General features: G+C 44.5%; 2 protein-coding genes across 2 annotated transcripts in view; one reads left to right on the top strand and one right to left on the bottom strand.

The window, feature by feature from the left end:
• Positions 1-4595: 4595 nt before the first annotated feature.
• Positions 4596-14048, bottom strand: FKBP14 (FKBP prolyl isomerase 14). Its single transcript, XM_027814691.2, has 4 exons — positions 13659-14048; positions 11715-11866; positions 8918-9045; positions 4596-7531 (listed from the first exon to the last, which is right to left on the bottom strand). The coding sequence occupies exons 1-4, from the start codon at positions 13853-13855 to the stop codon at positions 7373-7375; spliced, it is 636 nt and encodes a 211-aa protein (XP_027670492.2). The 5' UTR covers positions 13856-14048; the 3' UTR covers positions 4596-7372.
• Positions 14049-14388: 340 nt separating this feature from the next.
• Positions 14389-20100, top strand: part of PLEKHA8 (pleckstrin homology domain containing A8) — a 32047-nt gene continuing 26335 nt past the window's right edge. The window contains exon 1 of the mRNA XM_055708847.1: positions 14389-14674. Coding sequence (XP_055564822.1) covers positions 14635-14674 — 40 coding nt within the window. The 5' untranslated portion in view covers positions 14389-14634. The remainder of the gene's footprint in view (positions 14675-20100) is intronic.

The raw sequence follows: 20100 nt of genomic DNA, 5'->3' as shown, positions 1-20100 counted from the left end.
ACAATGAGGCTAAAAACTTGACAATAGCTTAAGACTCATAATAATAAATAGTCAAGGTGGGTGGAAGAAGTAAATCTGTCATCCTGAGAAGACAAACCAGTAATAACAACAAAGAACAGAAAATACAGAGACAACAGCATTACTTTCTTGTGCAACGATCCTGTTTAATCCTCATGTGTGCTTCCATTATTATTGTGCTTCCCGTACAGAAATGCTTGTAGCAGACCAATGAACTGCAAAAGGTGTCTTGCTTCCCTCTGCAAGAAATGTGCTATAGTAACTATAGCTACCCTTATTAAAATTATATTAAAATTAAAGCATGGTTTTTCTCAACTTAGCATTATTCCTAAAATTGCAACAGCTTGAACATCAATACAGAAGACAAAACAGTTCTGGTGTTATGCAAGTGATGCAGATCATTAAAGTGACTGCATACCTGAAGCAGCTTCATATTTTATATTGGTGTGTCATGTCTGCATAATCTATGGGTAAATTGCTGCAAATTAAGTCATAGCACTTAGAGAAAAGGTTGGACAGTAAAACAAGGGACAGAAAATTCCACTATGTGATTTATCAGCCATCTGGTGCAGTGCAAACAGCACTCATTCAGGGGAGGTTACAATCTTCTGATTAGTTACCACAGCAACAGGTCTGCTGAGTATGCTTAAAAAGTTATGCATGTGTCAGCAACCTTTTTTCTCCTCCCATACACATCATACACTGGGGACTCTAAACAGCAGCATGTCCTTCCTAGGTGATGGATTTTGCTGCAGCATTTTCCATTATTCTGCTTTTCAGGAGACTTTAAAACATGGGCAGTGTGTTTTGTTCTGGTTTAATATGACTTTAAGGAGTCCTGACTCAAAAAAACCCCTTGATGATTAAATAATTTTCCTTACTCATGCAAGTGGTAGATAGCTGTAGGTGGGAAGGGACCTTTGATAACAGAAACACTTCAAATGAAAATAAAACAGAGAAGTCCTTTCGGCTCCCGTACTTCCAAAAGGATAGGAAAAAAAATATTTTTAAAATGTCCACAGCTGAGTATCCCTGTCATAAAAGAGCCTGCATTTACAGAAATGGTCTTGTCCACAATGTACAACAGGAAAATTGTCATTAATAGGAGATGGGGAAAAACAACAAAGCTCAAACTGTATTGTACATCTCATGCTGGTTGCGCGTTACTCCTTATGTATGTACTTTAATACAGAACTGTCAACAAGAAATTACCCAGAGTTTTTAAATCTCCTTATACTGACTGTGAGTATCAGCCAAGGAAATCTGGATGGTACGAAGAGCTATTCCCCCCCCATGCAAGGGCCCGTGGCGTTTTCCCCAAGCGTGCCCTTAGCTTTACCGGCAGGCAGTCGTGTGACAGCGTGAACCTGGCTGGTGCTGCACCAGGGGCACCAACACATCCTTGTGTTGCCCTCCCGCAGCTGCCCGCTCAAGAAGCAAGGTGTGAAGGTTCGAAGCCAGAACAAGCCTGGCAGAGAGTACTAATTGGTATCCCAGAGGCCACCTTGCCAGCCCGCTTTCGCACAGCCCCACCACTGCATGAACGGTGGTTGTGGCCATTTCGAAAGGGTGCTACAGTGAACCGGACCTGGCTCAGGTTAGCAGTAGCAGGATCGGGTACCAAATGAGTAAGAGCATTGGTCATTTCTGCTCCATACGTGCTCCCATTGCAGTTTGTGCTCATTTTCCAGCTGCAAGACGAGCACCATGTGTCTGGGAGCTTTACTTCAGACTGTGTTTTGCAGAGGCAGAGACAAGTCTACATTGCAATGCCTGTGTCACCGTGTTCAAGCCAGGCTTTAACCCAATAATAGTGACAACAGCAATGAGGACATGACAACACGCAAGGGCTGAAATACCGGATGCAAATGTAAACTCTTAACTTCTTTTAAAAGGAAGGGATGTCACTAGTCTTACCTAAGTATTGTGGTCAGCATCACTAAGTAAAAGCTACGATTAGTTCGTTAGCTATAGCCCTATAGATTCCATACCCAGACACAGGGTCACCAAAACCATTTTGCATTGTATTTATGGAACGAAAATCTGTTCTCTGAAGACATAGCCCAGTAGATTACAGAGACCAGAGCTAAGCTGTGCTATTTACTCCCAGAGAGACAGCAGGCCAAGCATGCAAAAGAAATATGTATTACCTAGTTCACTATTCAGGGAAAGAGGCAGAAGAGGAAACATCAGCTGCTTTAAAGAAATTTCAATGGCAATAAAATGTAAGAGGACAGGATTGATTTAATGCTTTCAGTCTGACTCCCAGATGAGGAATCAATTATCCTGCATCATTTAATCTCCTTAAGCAGGTCATGACACAAACTAGAAATTAGAAGCATTGTATCTAATACAAAGAGCAGCTCTTAATGGTAGTTAGCATCAGCCTCAGATTTTTTTAGAGGAAAACCTAACTGGGATTTGGGGAGCTCTGAAGAGTTTGCTTGACTAGATTTCCATAGTCAGATCCTAATATTTTAAACATTGTTTACCTAATGGAGACGCAGAGCAGTTATAAGAAAAAACAAGTAAACAAAACCACTAACAAGAGAAAACAACAAAAATCCACCCCAAAACGCCCACCACCACCACCACCACCCCCAACTATCCCTGTGGACAAACTCTAGCTCTCCATCAGGAACATGGCCTTCAAAAACCTTGCACAAAATTACTTACCTGCCATGTTTCAAACTGTCCTCTATTTTCATGGCAAATTTCTCAGCTAAACCGAGCTCCCTTTTTTTTACATCATTCAAGAGAACAGAAATACCACACGGCTCCTTACCAGATGCAACCCCCTAGCTAAACCATCCTGCTTTTGGAACAGAACCTTCTAGAAGGAAGAAGTGTGATGCAGGAGGTGGCTCTATCCAAATCCCCTCCAGGCTGGGAGAGCTGATAATTAAGGTCCTTGTCCCTTTATATACAGGTATATAGCTTCCTGCTGAGCTTTTAGATTACATTTCTTGTGTGAAACTGTTGACATAATCAAGCACAAGCATGAAAACAGAAGCAGGATAGCTAACGAAATAGCCTTGTTTTGTCAGAAAGTTGTTTTTCCTATGTACCAGGAGAAAACTAGGGCACAGAATGTAAGCATTATGATTAACTTTCAAGAGAGGCTAAAATTATCCAGGATTATATAAATATAAGCAGGTTTTGTTTATTTCCTGTTACCAAAAACAATTCAATGTTAAAGACAAATGAAGGGGTTTGGGTAGTGGGTTTTGTGGGGGGTTTTTTTGCAAAAGCTATGTGATGAGGCCATTGTATTTTTAAGGAGCAAACTCAACATACCTGTTCTGAATATTCCTTAATGGACCGTGGAAGTGTGAATTTAAACTTTTGTCGTAGGAATAAAAATCCATATGAAACTGGCTGAAGCAGTGATTTCTAACACAGTCAGATCAGGAGCCAGCCTTATTATTTGCAGTACCTACATCTGTGGCTGCCCAGTGTTCCTTCTTAACAGTAAGCAGATGCTAAAGGATCTGGGAAACAAGATCTTTTGCAGTTCTCAACGTCACACTGCATACTTCCACTCCCTCTCGCCACATTTCCCCTAGCTTTGTTCCTTTTCCAGGAATGTCCCGAAGCAACGAGCTCTCCCCATCCTGCCATCTGAAACTGGGATTTGTGGATCAAGGGACAGACCGCCTCGTATTTAACAGCAGAAACAACGGGGTGTGGGGAGTGTGTACGGCAAAGACAATTGTAATTTCAACGCTGACCTGTACCACCTGTTTTTACACTGAAGTACTCAGGAAACGTGCTATGAACTATTTTCATTCTAAATGTCGTGAAGAAGAAACTATGGTAGCAGTTTGTTCAATAAGTACTTAATACTGCAATTTTAGGACTCCATCCCACATAGTACTCACCAAAACACCTCTATTCTGGGGAGGTTGCTGGTAGCACAGGAAATAAGGTACTGAAAAGATTTAAGGCCCAACGAAGCAATTTCTTCATTTTCAACACTACCTTGTGAGTTGATCTCAAAGCAGTAAGCTTTAAAACACATTTGAGACTATACGCACCGTTCCTGAAGCTTTGCCAAAAGCTTTCTTGTCATTGCACTGCATATCAAGAATTTTCAAATAAAATGAACTCTGAAGGCTGCTTCTGTACCTACAGAAGGCAGCAACTCCCACTGTAATTGCTAGGTAGTGGCAGTGAATGACAGGCTACAGTTCTAAAAACCATCAGTACATATTTTCCTACATAACCACAAACCACAAAGAAGCGTGTGGAGAAGGCTCTAAGCTGCAGGAGGAAAGCGCTCTGTGTTGAGCCCTCTCCACGTGAAAAAGTGCTGTGTTTTAGTGACACAGTGAGGGGTTTTTTTCTTCAGGGGAAATACACCTTGTACTTCACACACAAGCCAACCTAAGCGTTGCTGAGTGCCACTGAAGTTCCGATATTCCTCCTCCCCTCGGGGGACAGGCAGCCACCTGCCTCTGCTCTCCTGCAGGTAGCTAGCTGGCTCCTGCTGGCACTGCAGCAGCATGCCCTGTGGATTAACAAGCAGATGCAATTAAGACAGGCAGTGCTATTTCTACCTAAGAAATCCCTTCATCTTCACAGAAGAACTTTTAATGATAGCAAACAGTAACAAATTTGAAGTAGCTTCTCAAATCCGCTGCCGATTCTGCACTTTTGAAATTTTTTTCTCCAGTTCAGTTTCAGAAATTTAACACAGCTATACAGAAAAGAACTAAGAACAAAAGCCATCCACTCATCTGGCACAAACCTACACACAACACCAAATAAAGCATCTCGGTCCTGCAGCTTTACTAGTACTCTGCTGGCATTAACAAATTAACTGTATGTTCACTTGAAGTTATTTTTAATGAAATGCTTTCAAAATCCAAGCAGAAGATAATGCATGTGTACATTTCACAGCATTACTGATTCCGAATTCCTATTTAATACAAAGTAAACAACAGCTAGGCCTTACCAAAGGCACATACACTGGCACCCTATTATTTCAACTTAAATTTTTATGTATTTGGTCAGTAACCTGGGCAAAGTTTTATTTCGTGCTTTTATGCTTTCACTTGCCAGCCAGACGTTCAGAGAACATGCTAAGCACCACAAAATCATCTAAAACCCTCACAGACCTCACGCAAGTCTCAGTGCTGCTCTTCCCAGTAGCGCACCCAGAATTTCCCCTTTGGTTGGCCGGGTACCTGCCAGCAGCCACATCTTTGTCAAGATTGCCTTAAGAGTCAACTTCATATCCCTCCTCTGCCTAGGCTATGCCAATTGCCTAGGCTCCACATGTAGTCAGGGAGAAAGACAGGAAACTATTTGATAAGGCATCTATTCCAGTAAAGATGATGAATATAAATGTGATGCGTTGCCCGCAGGTACCTAGTGCTCTGGTATCAGCAGAGCGAATCAAAACACCCAGCACAGAACATGGAAGCAACCTTGGGAGAGCTGAAGTTGGGCAAGCTTAATTATCGTAAGTAATGAGAAAAAAATATCAATATGCAAAATCATGACTGGTAAGAGCAGCTAAACAAGTAACGATTTTTCATTATTTCCTCACAACAAAAAATATCAGGACAGGCAACAAGCCTAAAAACAAAGGGAAATATTTTCCCACCCTATTCTACCGTGAAATTCACTGCCACAGAACATTATGGAAGCAAAAGTTTAAGCGGGTTCAAGAAAACTAGATGGCATCATTGATGAAAAAGAGCCAAGGGTTACTGAAAACCAAATACATGGCCACAATTCCCTACCACTTAAGCCATCAGCCTCAAAAGGCCAGATGCTGGAAGGAAAAAAAACCCAACAACAAAACCCCAAACAAAACAAAACCCATCACCACTGCGTATCTTCACTTACACTTTTTTTTTTTTTTCGCCTCCCAAAACAGATGCTAGTGACAGCAATCTGTAATGTCCATAAGCAGCTGAACTCCCTTTAAGTAGTCTTCTCATACTTAACTTGCAACACTAGGTGGCAGGGAAAACATCCAGCTCATCTATAGCACTGAGAGCCCTCAAGGTACAGTCTCACTTGGCAGCAGTTAAGGATGAGTGCAATGCAGCAACCCCGATTTCATACAACCGGATTTGCATCGTGTCCCTACGTAGCCTCCAGCAACATTTTCCAAGTTCAATACAGTGTTCAGAGACCCCCTATGTTGTTGTGCCAGAATACAGGCTAATTCCTTCCCTCTCATTTAAGAAACTGTGGACAATTGCAAAATCTTTCTTCCTCTCCAGAAACGGTTCAAACAAACACAAAATGGAGTTGAAATCCTCATAGTCTCTACCTCTGTAAAGACACAGCACCATAACATTTACCTCATGCCTCTATTTTTCTAAAAAGTCACTTTATTATTTAAAATTCACATCATTTGTATGCTACTTGTGAAAATACTGCAAAGGGGCAATAACAAAACAAGTTCTACAACTCAGGCTGTTGCAAAGCAGGCGAGCCAATGTGAAGCCTTCTTCAGGCCATACTGATCCTCCTGTCAGTGTGCCCCTCCCTTCTGCAAATGAGAAAAAACTTCAGACTAGTCACATTCTGCTCAAGAAAAGTATCATCTTTCTTCAGGAATGCAAGCACCAAGTTTCAAAGCAAATGTTTGTGTATATGTAAAGGACACCACCTCTGCACTGCAGTATAACTTGCTATTTTCCAAATTACAGACATCTCCTAGAATGTTGCTGACATTAAAAGTGAAAGTCTGACATTTAACTCCTACTTCATTCACATAATTTAAAGAAAAATGCATACAATTGTTGGCATGGTTGGTAACACCCTCCCTTTAGAAGAGCAAAACCAGCACAGGAGATAGTAATTTTTCTCATTCAGCTTGATGCAGCCGAGAAACAGATACAAAGAAATGCTGATACCTTCTAGTACCTTTTTTTAAAATCTGCAGAAAAAAAGAGGAAGGTCAGCACACTGCTTTTCACACAGTGACACACAAGAAGAAAGGTCAAGTAATTAAGCCACAAACTAGAAGTTACACATAAAGGAGATGCTGAAAGCAATCTTAACACACAAACAAGTCACAGAAAGGCACTACATCGAATTTTGATTTTCACAATGTTTGATAACGGGAAAGTTTGTTTCATTTCTGAAAAATAAGTTAATACAAAATTCAAAAAACACTGATGTGCAAGTCTTTGCTGCATAAAAGGAGGTACATTTTCATACTTTAACATAGTTTAAAACATTTGTACACAATGAACAGAAATTCTTTTATATAAATGAGTGTTTCTTTGCCAACAGCAGCCGTCAACTCAAAGCCACAGAATTAAGATGACAAGAGCACCAGACAGTCTAAATCACTGCCATTTGTATAAAAAAATTACACCATCCTTTTCTACAGCTCATCATGCTTGTATGTAAATTCCCTTGCAGATATAAAGCCATCACTGTCTTCGTCTTCTTTATCAAATATGTCTTCAACCAAAGCATCATGCTGAGTGTCATTTACCACTGCTCCATGCTTTTCAAATTCTTTCTTCAAATAAATTTTCACCTATTACACAAAGTGAGAGATAATGTTTTTAGGCTTATGAAAGAATTGATTACTGTTTTGTAAGAGGCCCACTATGTTCAGGGTAGCAGTATTAGGCAATAGATACCTTCCTTCCTACGCCACTGCCAGAATACTCCTCCTCTGACTGATTCCGCAGCCCCATTCAGTCACTGAACACTCCTTAGTAGCAAGTAACAGTAAAACTAGCAAATCAGTTCCCATACATTTATGGCATCTGACTGAAAAACAAGGCAGGAAAACCTGTCTTCTGATGTCTATACAGTACAGTACAGCCAGGCAGAAGTTACTAGCTACCAATTGGTCATAGACCCAAACAGCTTTTTCACATCCTAACACTTTGACAAACCAGTAGATGTAAACAGCCACCCCAGATATCTACAGACATCTGTCCACAGTCTCAGTATTTGCTGCTCAAATGGGAACCACAAAAGATTAGTTTTTCGGGTCTAGCAAACTGTACCAGCCCCAAATAAAAAAGCACTCAGTGGTTTATCCTGACTTCTCACAGATGACTTTTGCACATTGAAAAAGCAGACTGAAAGTAAGAGGCAAACAGAAAGTGAGTAATGCTGAATACACATCCTTCAGACAGTGAATGCTATGAAACCGGACTGCCCTACAGCGTAAGAATTTCTTATTCCAGTTTGTTAGTAAATCAGCAATTCCAAAAAGTCCTGAAGTCTGGTTTTATTTTTAAGATGTTATATTTCATCCAAGTCTTCCATTTGAGCGGGCCACATGTGGGTCACACACCTATGCCTCAGCTCACCAAGGCTGCTTTTGAATCCCCAGTTCAGCAGTTCCACTGGGATCCAAGGCTCAACATGGTACAGTATAGATGTGCATCCTTGGCTTAGTTTTACTGAAAAAAGATCTATTGCCAAGGTGTAAGAAAGTATACAACCTGAAGCCATGCAAAAAAGGCAACCACAGACAGGAGTTTAATTGTTGAGCTAAGAACAGTAGTTCAAGAGCATTCGGCAGGAAAGATATCAACAAGAAAAGGCATAAAACACCAAAGGCAAAAAAAGCAGAGAACTGGAAGGCAGCAACATTGCAAGTCATCTCCAGGGAAGAACAGACACTCACTCTTCCCCACGTGACTAATGACCACCTGGACAGCAATGACTTTTTGGGTGTCTTACCATTAACGATGATCATATCAGTCCAGTAGTTATGCTAACAACTCTTCATCCTAGTCACCCGTACTGTGCTTCACCCAAGAAATAATTGCCTTACTGTGCACAGTAGTAGCTAAAAGTCTAACTTGTGTTTAGGTACTTCCTTAACAGGACCAAGTTAAGCTTATCCCTTTCCCCTATCCCATCCTGTTAGGTTTGCTCACAAGAAGGGTAACACACTCACCTCTTGCTTGGACAGTTTCCAGTCATCATTAAGATCCATCTCTTGGAATGACTCATGAGACCGTGGTCCATTTCTAATTTCTAGAAGGTCAATGTTGAAAATCAGTGTGCTCTCAGGTGGAATTTTTCCTACCCAAAATGGTAAACATGGAGAAAAATTAAGAACAACTACATCTTCAGTGCCATACAAAAGCAATATGCATCAGAGCAACAATCCAGTAATCCTACAATTTATAAAGCATCCGGCAATTTGAACTAACAAGAATATATCAGTAACAGTGATAACCATAACTATTTCAGACTGTAGCCTGGACCCTGAGCAGCCCTTACAGCACATATGCAACTTTATATGCAACTAGTTTTGTTGGAGACTAGTATGTTGATCTGAGCTCATATTCAGCAACCATCATCACATGTTTATCAGCCAACATTCCTGAATCCTTTTTTCATGACCAGAGCCAGATAAAAGTATTAAACAGTGAAGGAGACTGTACAGCCAGCAAGGCGGCCACACTGCAGCACACAGCCAAGACTGATGGTCAGGGTAGCAAGAAGGGAGAGTTCAGTCCTCCCATGACACCGTAACCCTGCTCGTCTCCAAATTCCTCTCCGCTGTCAACTGGCACCTTGTACCTGCTATTCTGCCACTGGCAAAAAAACTTCTTGCCAAGAAAGACAGAAGGGCAGCAATGCTGTCAGTATCCCTAGTTGTCTACGGACTGCTGCACAAAGCACTGAGCTAGTTTCTGCTGTGTTTGGAAGTAAGTACATAAACCTGTTCAAAAGACATGTGTTGGCATCATGCCATTTTTGGTGCAGGTGAACAGAGTGACAATTTCCTAATAGTGCCAAAGACCACCCCGCTTGCCACCACCCCTCAAAGATTTCAGTTAATCAGGCATTGGCTTTTACCGTGATGTGACGTGCCTTCATACCGATGGCTGAAACTACTGTCAAAGATCTTTTAGCACACCCCTTTGCTTCTTTATATACAGAAGTGTTGAATATGACCAAATATATTTCTATATTGGATGGCAGCACACCAAAAAAATATTCCTGTGCCTTGAGAGATGCAGAAAAAATGCCTTATCTACATCCACTACTTTGGAGCTATGGTGTTAAAGAGCTGCAGCAACAAACAGGCTTATAGATTTCTGGGATGAATACATGTGCAGACACTTCTGGAATACAGGACACAGCGGCCTGCTTAGAGTTTGGAATACAGGTAATTTTTTGGTTACAGAAACAGGCACCTGACTCATCATTCAAGTCAGCAAGGTGGAGGCTAGTGAAGTTACATGCATTCAGAGGAAAGCATGAAGAAAATGGAGTAATTCTGTCTTCAAGGGCATAATTTGAAAATAGCAACATAATTATGTTCAAAGACATCAAACTTTTCCTAAGGCAAGTAATTTCTTGCAGCAGTTAGCAGTGTTTACTTGATCAACCTTCTTGCACTAAACAGAGCTGAAGTTGCAAGTGTCTGACGAACCATAGTGCTTTACATATTAAGGCAATTAGGCCTGTGACGACTACGTGAGCACTGCAGCATTTATCATCTTTTTGTGGAAAAAAATTACAGTTGTGCCCTGCATAGTCAACTAACTGACCACCACAAATTTCCTGCTCTCTACTAGAAACATGATTACTTCTAATACTATCTCCTGAACCCCAAACCAAGGCTTCTAGAAAAATATGTTTTAAGAGGATACTTCCTCCTTAAAGTATGCAAGAAGGGAAGGTATGAAGCATGCTGTATGTATGGAGTACTACTTGGCCTGTGTTCAGCCCTATTTGCCAGAGGATACAGACATGCAAACACTCCTCATTCCTAAAACAGTCTCAGATTAATGGGAGACGACAGTAGCAGGAAGGATTGTATGTTCCAAGACATTTACCCTTTCTGCTTTGAAACCTTGCGTTACCTTAGGTCATTTGTGGTAACTGTTGCATTAACAAAATATTCCTAATAATTGCTCCAAAAAAGTTGCTAAAACAAACCACATAAAGCAGAAAAAGTAACCTTCCCGCACCATTCAAGCTGTCACTCATTTATTTTCTTGGTCTGGTCCTCCCATTAAAACAGGTATCTGGAAATGTTTAAAAGGAAAAACCCCAAACGCCATCGGTAGTCGACACGTTGAGAAAACACTACAAACAATGCTTTTGTCTGTACACCACTCAATACATTTTCAGAAGATGCCAACATGACTGCCTCTTACTGTGGATAACGGGCCACTGCCCAAACTCAAAATAGCTAAAGGGAAAGAATTACGTGTCCCTATATGGAGAAATAAATCGTGATTTTTTCATTGTATCAGCTAAGAACTGGTTGGGCAGCAGAACAGGAGTTTCTTGGGGTTCTAAAAGAATCCTGCAAGCAAGAATGAGGCTTGCACAAGCACATTCATGAAGTATTACCACAAACACAGATGCAACAGCCAAAAAGCCAACTGTCATCTAAGCAACCACTTCCAGCTTGACTGTAAAAGAAGGGGGGAGTGGAGGGCAAGCAGAGGACTGTTGAGCATAGCACTGACGGAAGAGACACTCAGAACATACAGCACATCAGCTACCATCAACTCCTGTTTTTTTCCTGCATTCACAACATAACCACTAAATGGTTATTTCTGCAGAAAACAAATTTGTGAGAAAGAACACCTGTCCATCAATTTTTCTTATTTAATTAGAATCAGCCTGGAAAGCTTGCAAGCTTGCTAACCTCTTTGGCCAAGAATACCAGTAAAACACAGACATTAAAAACAATTAAATTAAGGGAAAGACTTCAAGTCATTTACCTTTCCCTTCTTTTCCATAAGCAAGGGCTGGTGGAATAGTTAGCTTCCGCTTCTCTCCCACGCACATGTCCTTCAAACCTTTGTCCCAGCCCTTGATAGCTTCCCTTATGCCAAGGGTAAACCACATTGGTTGACCATTGTTATGCTTGTGACTGGAAAAAAATGGAATAAAACACTTGTCTTTAGACAGCAAGTTCCATAAAAGGCACAAGGAGCAGATGGAATATGCCCATAGCATAGAAAAATAATTAAACACACACTACTATTTGGCACTTCGGCATTTCTTAAATGAAAGACCTAAACTTCAGAAGTCTTTAAAACTTAGGCCTTCTATGAAAAGGTTCCGCAAGTGGAAAGTAAGAAAACAACATCTGCTTGTTTATGACAATGCTGAACAACCTGGATTCCCACCTTCATTTCCCTGATCACCTATTTCCACTTTGAAACTGATCAGGCCATGTGCCACTACTTAAAATCTACATTCAAGGCCATGTGCATTCTTTGGTAAATTGCAAATCAAAAACAAGCTTCATCAGGATTGCAATATACCTTATAATATGCTTAGAAGAATCAGTCACATCTCTTCCAAAAAAGCCATTAGGGAAAGAGTCAACTATGCAACAAAGAGTGTAGAAAACAAGAAACGAAGGCATGCAAAATATTCAAGTTTAAAATAGGCAGACAAGCCTCTTTTCCAACTTAACCAGGTGGTACACAAGGAGTACTTTTCCTCTAGACACAGAATTTTAAAAGCTCGATTTACTAGCCATGCAGGAAAGGTGCTTAACAAGAGAACAGAGCACTTACAGGAGTTAGCAGCAAAAACTTAAAGAGCGTCCCTAGAACTCCTTTTAGTGAGGCAGGTTAACTACAAGAGAAAATTAGTGAGATTTTAGTTTAAATTGGCTACAAGAACGTAAAGATGCAAAACATTGCCTTTTAAAAAAATACATTCCGCAAAAGCAGACTTCAGACATAGCCTACAGATACTTGAGCATTTTGCTGTCTCCCACTATCAACACTTCGTTGATGTTTTACAGGAAAGTCAACATTAGCAAGTCATTGCAGGCTTTTAGCAGACTCCCTCGAATTTCTGGCTCTTCCTCCTACTTGCATAGCTGTGGCTCTGGTATGTTGATTTGTCTGGTCGGGGGCAGGTGAAGAATATGCCGTTTCAGTAATGAAAAGCTGTCATTGTGCTCCCAGTAGTGGACGGATATACTTTTTTTATTATTATTATTAGAGGCAGACTTCTCCCCTAGAAATCTGCTTTAGAAACCTGAGGGAAATTCATGCATAGCAGGCGACTTATTAAACCTCAGGTTATACACCAAAACCTGTGTCTAAACTGCATAACATCCCTTAAAATGCCACATGGCTCCACTTTCTGCAGACTAACCAGAAAACAAAACCCAAGTGAGATTTATTTTACAGTCTAAATCTGGCAATGTGAAAGGAAATAAGCTTTACCGTTGGTGTTCATCTTAAAAACAGCAAGGTGACTCAGTGCTTCCTGAACTGTCCCGAGTGTAAAGGCAAATAAATCATACTTTCTGAAAATAGGTGGCGGTGGAAAGGGTCCCACTGGCAAGTCTGTGCAGCGTTATTTAAGCTATTTTATTTCCGAAACAAGTAAAATCCAGGGCATGCCACGAACAAGCATGCCTTGCTTTTGTTTCCTTGCACCCAGGCAAAGCCAAGTTTCGAGCGTTTTGGGAGGGAGCTTTTTATTTTTAAAAAGCCAGCTGCCCTCCACAGAACACTGCTCACAAAGCTGTTTCGTAGGGGGCCTGCGGACCGCAGCGAGGGGTCCGGATTGAGAACTTGCGAGAAGAGATCACCTGCCTTAAAAAAAAAACAAACCTAAGGCCACATGGCTGCCCCCCCCCGCCAGCTCACCCCCCAGCCCGCTGGCAGGCGGGCCGCCCGCGGCGAGCTACTTACGTGGAGTGAAACATGGAGCCATCCCTCTCCAAGTAGCCCTCGTAGTGAACCAGCATCATGTCCCCCCACTTGGTCCTCCTGTGGCAGAGGAACGGCTTCTGCAGCACCTCCACCTTCACGTCAGCCGCGGGGATCAGCGCCGCGGCCGCGCAGCTCAGCGCCGCGCCCAGCCAGGCGGCCCGCAGCGCCGCTGACATCGCCGCCTCACAGCCGGGACCCCGCGGCGCCCGCCTCACCGCCGCCGGGCCGCCATCCCGCGCCCCACGCCTGCGAGCCCAGCGGCAGCGGGCAGGGCCGTGCTCGGTGCGCGGCCCCCCTCGCCCGCCCGGCAGACGTGGCAACTGCCCTCACGGCTGGCGGCTGCCAGCCGCTGACGGCCCCAGAGCGAGAGCGCGCCCTCTGATTGGCTCGCCTCAGAGCGAGCCCAGAAGAAGCCGCCGCCCATTGGGGTACGCCCCTGTCCGTCCCTCAGCTTGTCCAATAGACAGCAGAGCTCCGTGGGAGGGGGGCCGACGACGGGCTGGGCGGGCCTCGGCGCTCCCGGAAGCGGACGCTGGCGAGCGGGGGAGCCCCGCACACAATAGAGCCGGCTCCTGCCGGCCGCCGATTGGGCGGCGCTCTCACCGAAGTCGCATTTCGATTGGCTGCGGAAGGCCACCTGCTTTGGGCGTTCTGCGCCGCCCCCTTCTCCCGCCTCCTGTCGGTCACGTGGTTCTCGATTCCTAACGCCGTTTGCGCCTCCGCAGCGCTGCGGCGCCGTTCTCGGGGTGCGCGGCAGCGGCGCGCTCTGCGCTAGTGGCGTGGCGGCGGCGGGCAGGCGCGGCGGCGGCGGCGGGGGCCGGGCAGGGCAGGGCGGGCGGCGCCCCGCTATGGCCCTGGGTGCCGGCGCCGCGGCGGGGCGCGGGGGGCGGTGGCGGCGGGCGGCGTGACTCCGCCGGGGGGCGGCCGTGCTGCATGGGGGCGGGGGCCGGCCGCCATGGAGGGAGTGCTGTACAAGTGGACCAACTACCTGAGTGGTGAGTTGCTGCTAGTCCTCAGCCGCTGCGCGGGGCGCGCTGCCCTGGTGCGGCGGGCGCCGTCATCTCCCTGTGTCTACATAGGGGTGTGTGTGGAGGTGTATGTATATATGTATGTGTGGAGCAGGGGCCAGCGCTGCCCCCGGCCCCGGCGCTCAGGGCACCGGCCCCCCCGCTCGCCCTGGGTTTCCAGCTGCGCTGCCACATGTCGCCGGCCGGCGCCGGAGGGGTTGAACCCACTTGTGGGTGCGGGCGCTGGGCCGGGGCATGCCCTGCTCTGCCCTGCCCTGCCGTGCCGTGCCCGGCTGGGGCAGCCAGCGGCCGTGCCCGCCCTGTACGGCCCCGGGAAACTTCCACCGAGTCGCTTCGGGGAGCGGGGGCACGCCGGACCGGGGAGGAGAAGGCATGGGCGCCAGTCAGGCTTGGGGGATTTGGATGAAAACGCATGCACAAAAAAAAAAAAAAAGAAATTATAAAAGGGGCAGCCTTGCTAGCGCTGGGCCCGGATCCCGGCCTCTCGGGGGCTCCCGTGCCGCGGGGGGCTGTGGCCGGGGTGGGCGGTGCGGGCGGGGGCGCAGCCGCCCGGGTGCCGGCTGCCCGCGGCGGGGGTGGCTCGGCACCTGGGGGAGGGGGATGGAGTCTGGCCTGGGGCAGACCTCTCCGCAAACCTCTCCGTGGTTTGTTGAAACAGTTTGGAAACCTGGTGGTCGGAGGAAAAAAAAAAAAAAAAAAAGTCACCGACGCCACCTTGACGTTGCTAGGTGCGAGCTTTGCTCCGTAGCGCCTGTACCGGGGCAGCCCGCTCTGCTTGAGCGTTTTTGCGGAGAGGCTGGAACAGCTGCACCTCTCTGCTTAGTTGGGAAAGGGCAGGGAATCAAGATGAAACAAAGAAAAGGCTGAAGCATAAGTGGGTGGTGAATTCGGGGTGGGGGTGGGAGTGTTGGCGATGTGTGTGAGGCTGGATTTATTGGTGTGCTGGGGAGATCGCTGCAGCTTTCCCCTGTAGGTAGTAGGTGTTCTGAGAGGAGAATCAAAATTGGTAAGGTCTCAGTGAGTCGATATGGACATATATATAATGACTTGTGAATGCTCTTGAATTTTGGAGCGTGTGGCAGTGGGAGCTTTTCCATTTGGATTGCAGAAGGCGGGCAGTGTTATTAGTCTTTTCCCCGTAATAAAAACAACTATGGTTCAGTTGACCTCAAGTTTTATGTGTTTGTTTTTCTTTGCATTGCTGAGATGGTGAGGCGTATTTGGAATCCTTGCACTTGCTTTCGTGCCCGGAGACCGCATCTGCGGGAACCAGTGCCTGTGTAGATAACTGACTGGCATTTGGCATTGTAGCATTTGTGCCTAGGTGTGTGTGTGGTAGGATCACCTGGGCTTGTCTTCTGTTTTGATGGTAAGGTGAAGGCTAAGAACCAGAAGTATTCCGTTTCCATCAAAATAAATTATTTTTCTTCCTGCTAGCCACAATGATAGGCACTTTCAACTAAATGACCCTTCATGAAGAAGGATGATGCTTTACAAACCTCAGTCTAAGTGAATGCAGACTGGAGAAATCTTTTCCTTGGATACTGGAGATTTGCATTCAGCTAAAATCTAGATGAGGTTTTGTTCTCAACAGAGACAAAATCTGTGGTGGAAGATTGAAGCATCTTTCTGATTTCTTTGCTGAAACTTGACTCTGCTAGTAAGTGTGGTGGTCAAGGACAGTCCGTGCCTTTTTTTAGGTTGTAGGCCTGTTGTGTGAGAACAGTAAATTTGCTGTTCTGCAAGCTGACTATGCTTACATGTGCTTTCTTTTGGCATAAAAAAAAAATAAATATTTCCTGCCCTGAAGCCATTAAGTTATAAATCTATGTGATGATGCAAAAAAACCCCAAAACATTGTGCTGGAATGTGGCATTTATCGTAGCAGTAGCAAAGAGCTGGGGAGTGAGCGACAGGAAGGCCTCCTTTCAGGGATTAAGGGAAGTAAGAAGGTTCAACAGGTCATCCAGAGCAGCGTTTCTGCCAGTATTCAGCTCCCAATATGCTTTTTTTTTCTCTTGCTCAAGGTTAACTGGTTTGGTGCTGCATGGTGTAAATGATGTATGCAAAGAGGAGAGAAAATCCGTGTCATCTCTGTTATATCGGTGCGTGCCTGTGCTAGTAACGCAGTGCTGATGTAAACGTACAAGGCAAGTATCTTGTGCCCTTTCGTCCTCATAATAAGCAACACCCCTTTGTTTCACACAGAGGGGATAAGATACTCACCAAAGAACAAACTTAAAACAGTAGAAAAAGAGAACTGCTTTACATTCTTGCAGTGAGAAGAAGAGCTGATGGGACTTTGTTGGTAATTCTTTTCTGGAAATTTTGATTTTATGATGTCTTCTGTCATCACCGTCATGAGAGGTCAAGTCCACATCAACCTACTTCCTCCCCAGGGCAGGGAGCTCAATCTGTGTTGCAAATTACGTAGTTATTGACAGCAGGAACATTTCAGAAGTAGGAAATATGTTTGGGCAAAGGGCAAAGCAAGTACAGCATGATTGCCAACAACCGAAAGACAGATTACCTGGCCTTACTGCTCAAACAAGTTATCTTGTTTTATGATAAATGCACTTGTTTGCTTTATATAGATTAGGATAAAATGAGTTAGTGTTACTTGGTTTCTGCTTGGAGATAGGGTTTTTCCTCTGGTGTTGATCCTGCACTCACATTATCATTTTTATGTGCAGGGATTCCAGTGCTGCTCCTGAAATCTCTTGAGTTTAGAGAACTGAGATTTTAGACTTTTTCTCTCCCCTAAGGCAATGGCCACCAGATAGTGATTTCTCAATGTGATATTTTTGTTTGAGTTCAAGTGAAGCGTGCCAGCTTTGGATCAGATACGCATGCACACGGGTCTAGCCTATGGAAATGCACCTGGGATCTTGTGTTTGCAATAAGTGTGTCCTGAGATTGCTCCTGGCTATGCTTCCCCTGCTAAATCGGTTAAAACCTTAAGGGAGCAGGGAACTTTGCAAGCGGAATTATCGCTGACATGTGAAGTGTGGTAGTGCGTTTTCACTTGGGCAAATCTGTGATGCCTCTGCAAACTTTAAATTATTAATCCTCAAAAACCCAGAGCTGGGTGACTTAAATCATGCAGGCACGTAAGTTGGCCTCAGCTGAGCCTACAGTCAGAATGTGTTATTTGTTCTTAAAACAATTCCTAGATTCCATCCTTTGCCAAAACTCTCTGTCTGATGTTAGCCTTGCTTGGTAAAGGTTGTGGAGGTTAGGGATGCGTTTATTGCATCGATAAAGGGAGTATAACTCTTATTTCAGTACTGCTCATTGTAGTAAGCAGTTGAGATGATAAAAGCATCACCCTATACTTTCCCTATAGCTCCTTGGTCTGTTGTGCTGCTGCTGCCTGTGGTCCTGGCTGAGCATACAGAATTCTGGTGTGGACAGCATCAAGGCTGGATCCTGGCTGCAGCATTGTAGCAGGACTGAGCTCAAACCAGGGGATACTGCTTGCAGGATAAAGGAGAGAGCAGGGGTGAACTGCATGTGACGGCTGCTCTTTGCTGGTTGGTGACTGTCTCCTGCAGGACTCTGACTGAACTCAAGCTGCAATTCACACTCCTGAACTCAAGCTGCAATTCACACTCTTTGTTAAGTATACCTTCTGATTAATAAAATACATTTCTTTAGTCTTTGGAGACTGCCTTGTAAAATTCATCTGTGATTTTGATTTCTCACCAGGTTTATAGAATGGGTAAGCCATTGCTTACCCACAGGGTAACAGAGCATGGAGCTGGGGAATACCCTTCTTCAGTGGTGTGTGTGAGAGTTTGGGGCTTTCAAGGTAATACCTGCTCCCCCCGCCCCCCCCTCCCCCCCGGCTGAAATTCAACTCAGTTCAGACCTTTGGCATAAGTATGCCTTAACTGGGATCACTGGCAGGGTTGCCACAGACTCTGGAAGAGGTGGTATGTGTAAGTTCTTGGCTTGGGAATCAAAGGTAGCTTCGTCATTAGAACGAAAAATGCTGACTGCCTTCACTGACTTGCCTGGTATTCGTTATATGCTAAGTGAAATGGCTTTCATAGCTTTTCTTCATAAAGCTAAGCTTTTCCTGGTATTTAAATACTCACTTCCTTAATTGTGCTGAGTAACTCTTAACCCTAACTAATTCATCTTCCTCAAGGCATGACACCCTTGCATTCATGCCATCACTAGTGACGCTGCATCATACCATATACCATAGTCAGCTGTACCCCATCTTCCTGGACGTGGTCATCCACTCTCATTTTATTGCTGTGCTCTGAATTCTTTCCAATTTATCCTGATATTCCAAGAGCCAGCACCAAGCAGTAAATTTCAGTTCTCATGTAAAACTTTAAATTACTCTTGTCTCTAATGATTCAGAATTCCTTAACAAGCTTTGGGGGGAAAGCTCACGAAAAGAAGAGCGTTAGTTTTTATAGCTTGAATCCGGATACTGCACATGATACTGCTTAGAGTGAGTCTTTGTGTTGGGATTTTAATTTAAGAAGTCTGACCTTTTAGGATGGGAGATGTGTATGCTTCCCGCTGATGTCAAGCTCTGGATTTAAGGTCCTCTGTTTCCAGAGAGGGAGGAAGTAACTGAAAACTTCACTCTTAGATAAACATTTGGTTCTAAAAAGCTTTTGTTTGTCATTTTTTCGTTCCTTTTCAGCCTCTGGGTATAGTCCAAGTTCTGATTGTATAAAATTAGAAGTCTGGCTTTTGTGGAGGTGGACCTAGACAGGTGCAGTTTCTGTTGCCTTCAGGGCAATGGTCTGCCCAGTACCATTTTAGGTTTAGGTGAATGACAGTCTCACCCAGTTCTGGCTACACTTTTCACCCAGGATGCTTGGGGGCCTGGCTAGTTCATTCTCTGTGGATTTTGCATCATTATATGTTTGCGTGGTTTGACCTTCTTTCTCATGTCTCTCTTCCCTTTACTCCATCTTTCTTCATGCAGCACTCTCGATTTTGTCGTACCTTTTTGGAACTGGGTAATGTGCTCACAGTAGTACAAATTTGATGAGGCTGCAGAAATGGAAATTGGTGTCCCCTCTCTCCTCGGTAGGTGTTAGAGCGATGCAGCAGATCCTGCGTGGTGCAGCATTCCCTGCCAGGTATGCTGCAGTACCGGTGCCTCTGCATTCAGTCCTTCTGCACTGAAATAAATAAATGATCACAGAGAACGGCTGGGTAGGACATAAATGAAAGGTGTGGCAGAGCGGTGGAGAAGAGATAGCATCGAGTGGTGTCTGTATGTGTTTACATAAATTCATTGCATTGGCTCAGAATGGCCTGATAACCACCCCTGGGGTCAGAGAGAGGAGAAGCGAGTTTGCTGGGGCTGGAAGGTGTAAACAGAGGAAGGAAACTCCCAGTAAATTTGAATTAGTCTGTCT

Source organism: Falco cherrug, chromosome 4 (genome assembly GCF_023634085.1).
Source record: "Falco cherrug isolate bFalChe1 chromosome 4, bFalChe1.pri, whole genome shotgun sequence".
NCBI classification, from domain to species: domain Eukaryota; kingdom Metazoa; phylum Chordata; class Aves; order Falconiformes; family Falconidae; genus Falco; species Falco cherrug.
Note: the sequence above shows the minus strand (reverse complement) of the source record. Positions and strands in the feature narration are given on the sequence as shown.

Bases quoted from the DNA above. Each gene is read 5' to 3' on its own strand.
- FKBP14 (XM_027814691.2), bottom strand. From the start codon at position 13,855: ATGTCAGCGGCGCTGCGGGCCGCCTGGCTGGGCGCGGCGCTGAGCTGC. The intron at 11,867-13,658 runs GTAAGTAGCTCG...ATTTTTTTCCAG, and splicing joins GGCTCCATGTTTCACTCCAC to TCACAAGCATAACAATGGTC. The intron at 7,532-8,917 runs GTGAGTGTGTTA...TTTGTGTAATAG, and splicing joins GGAAACTGTCCAAGCAAGAG to GTGAAAATTTATTTGAAGAA.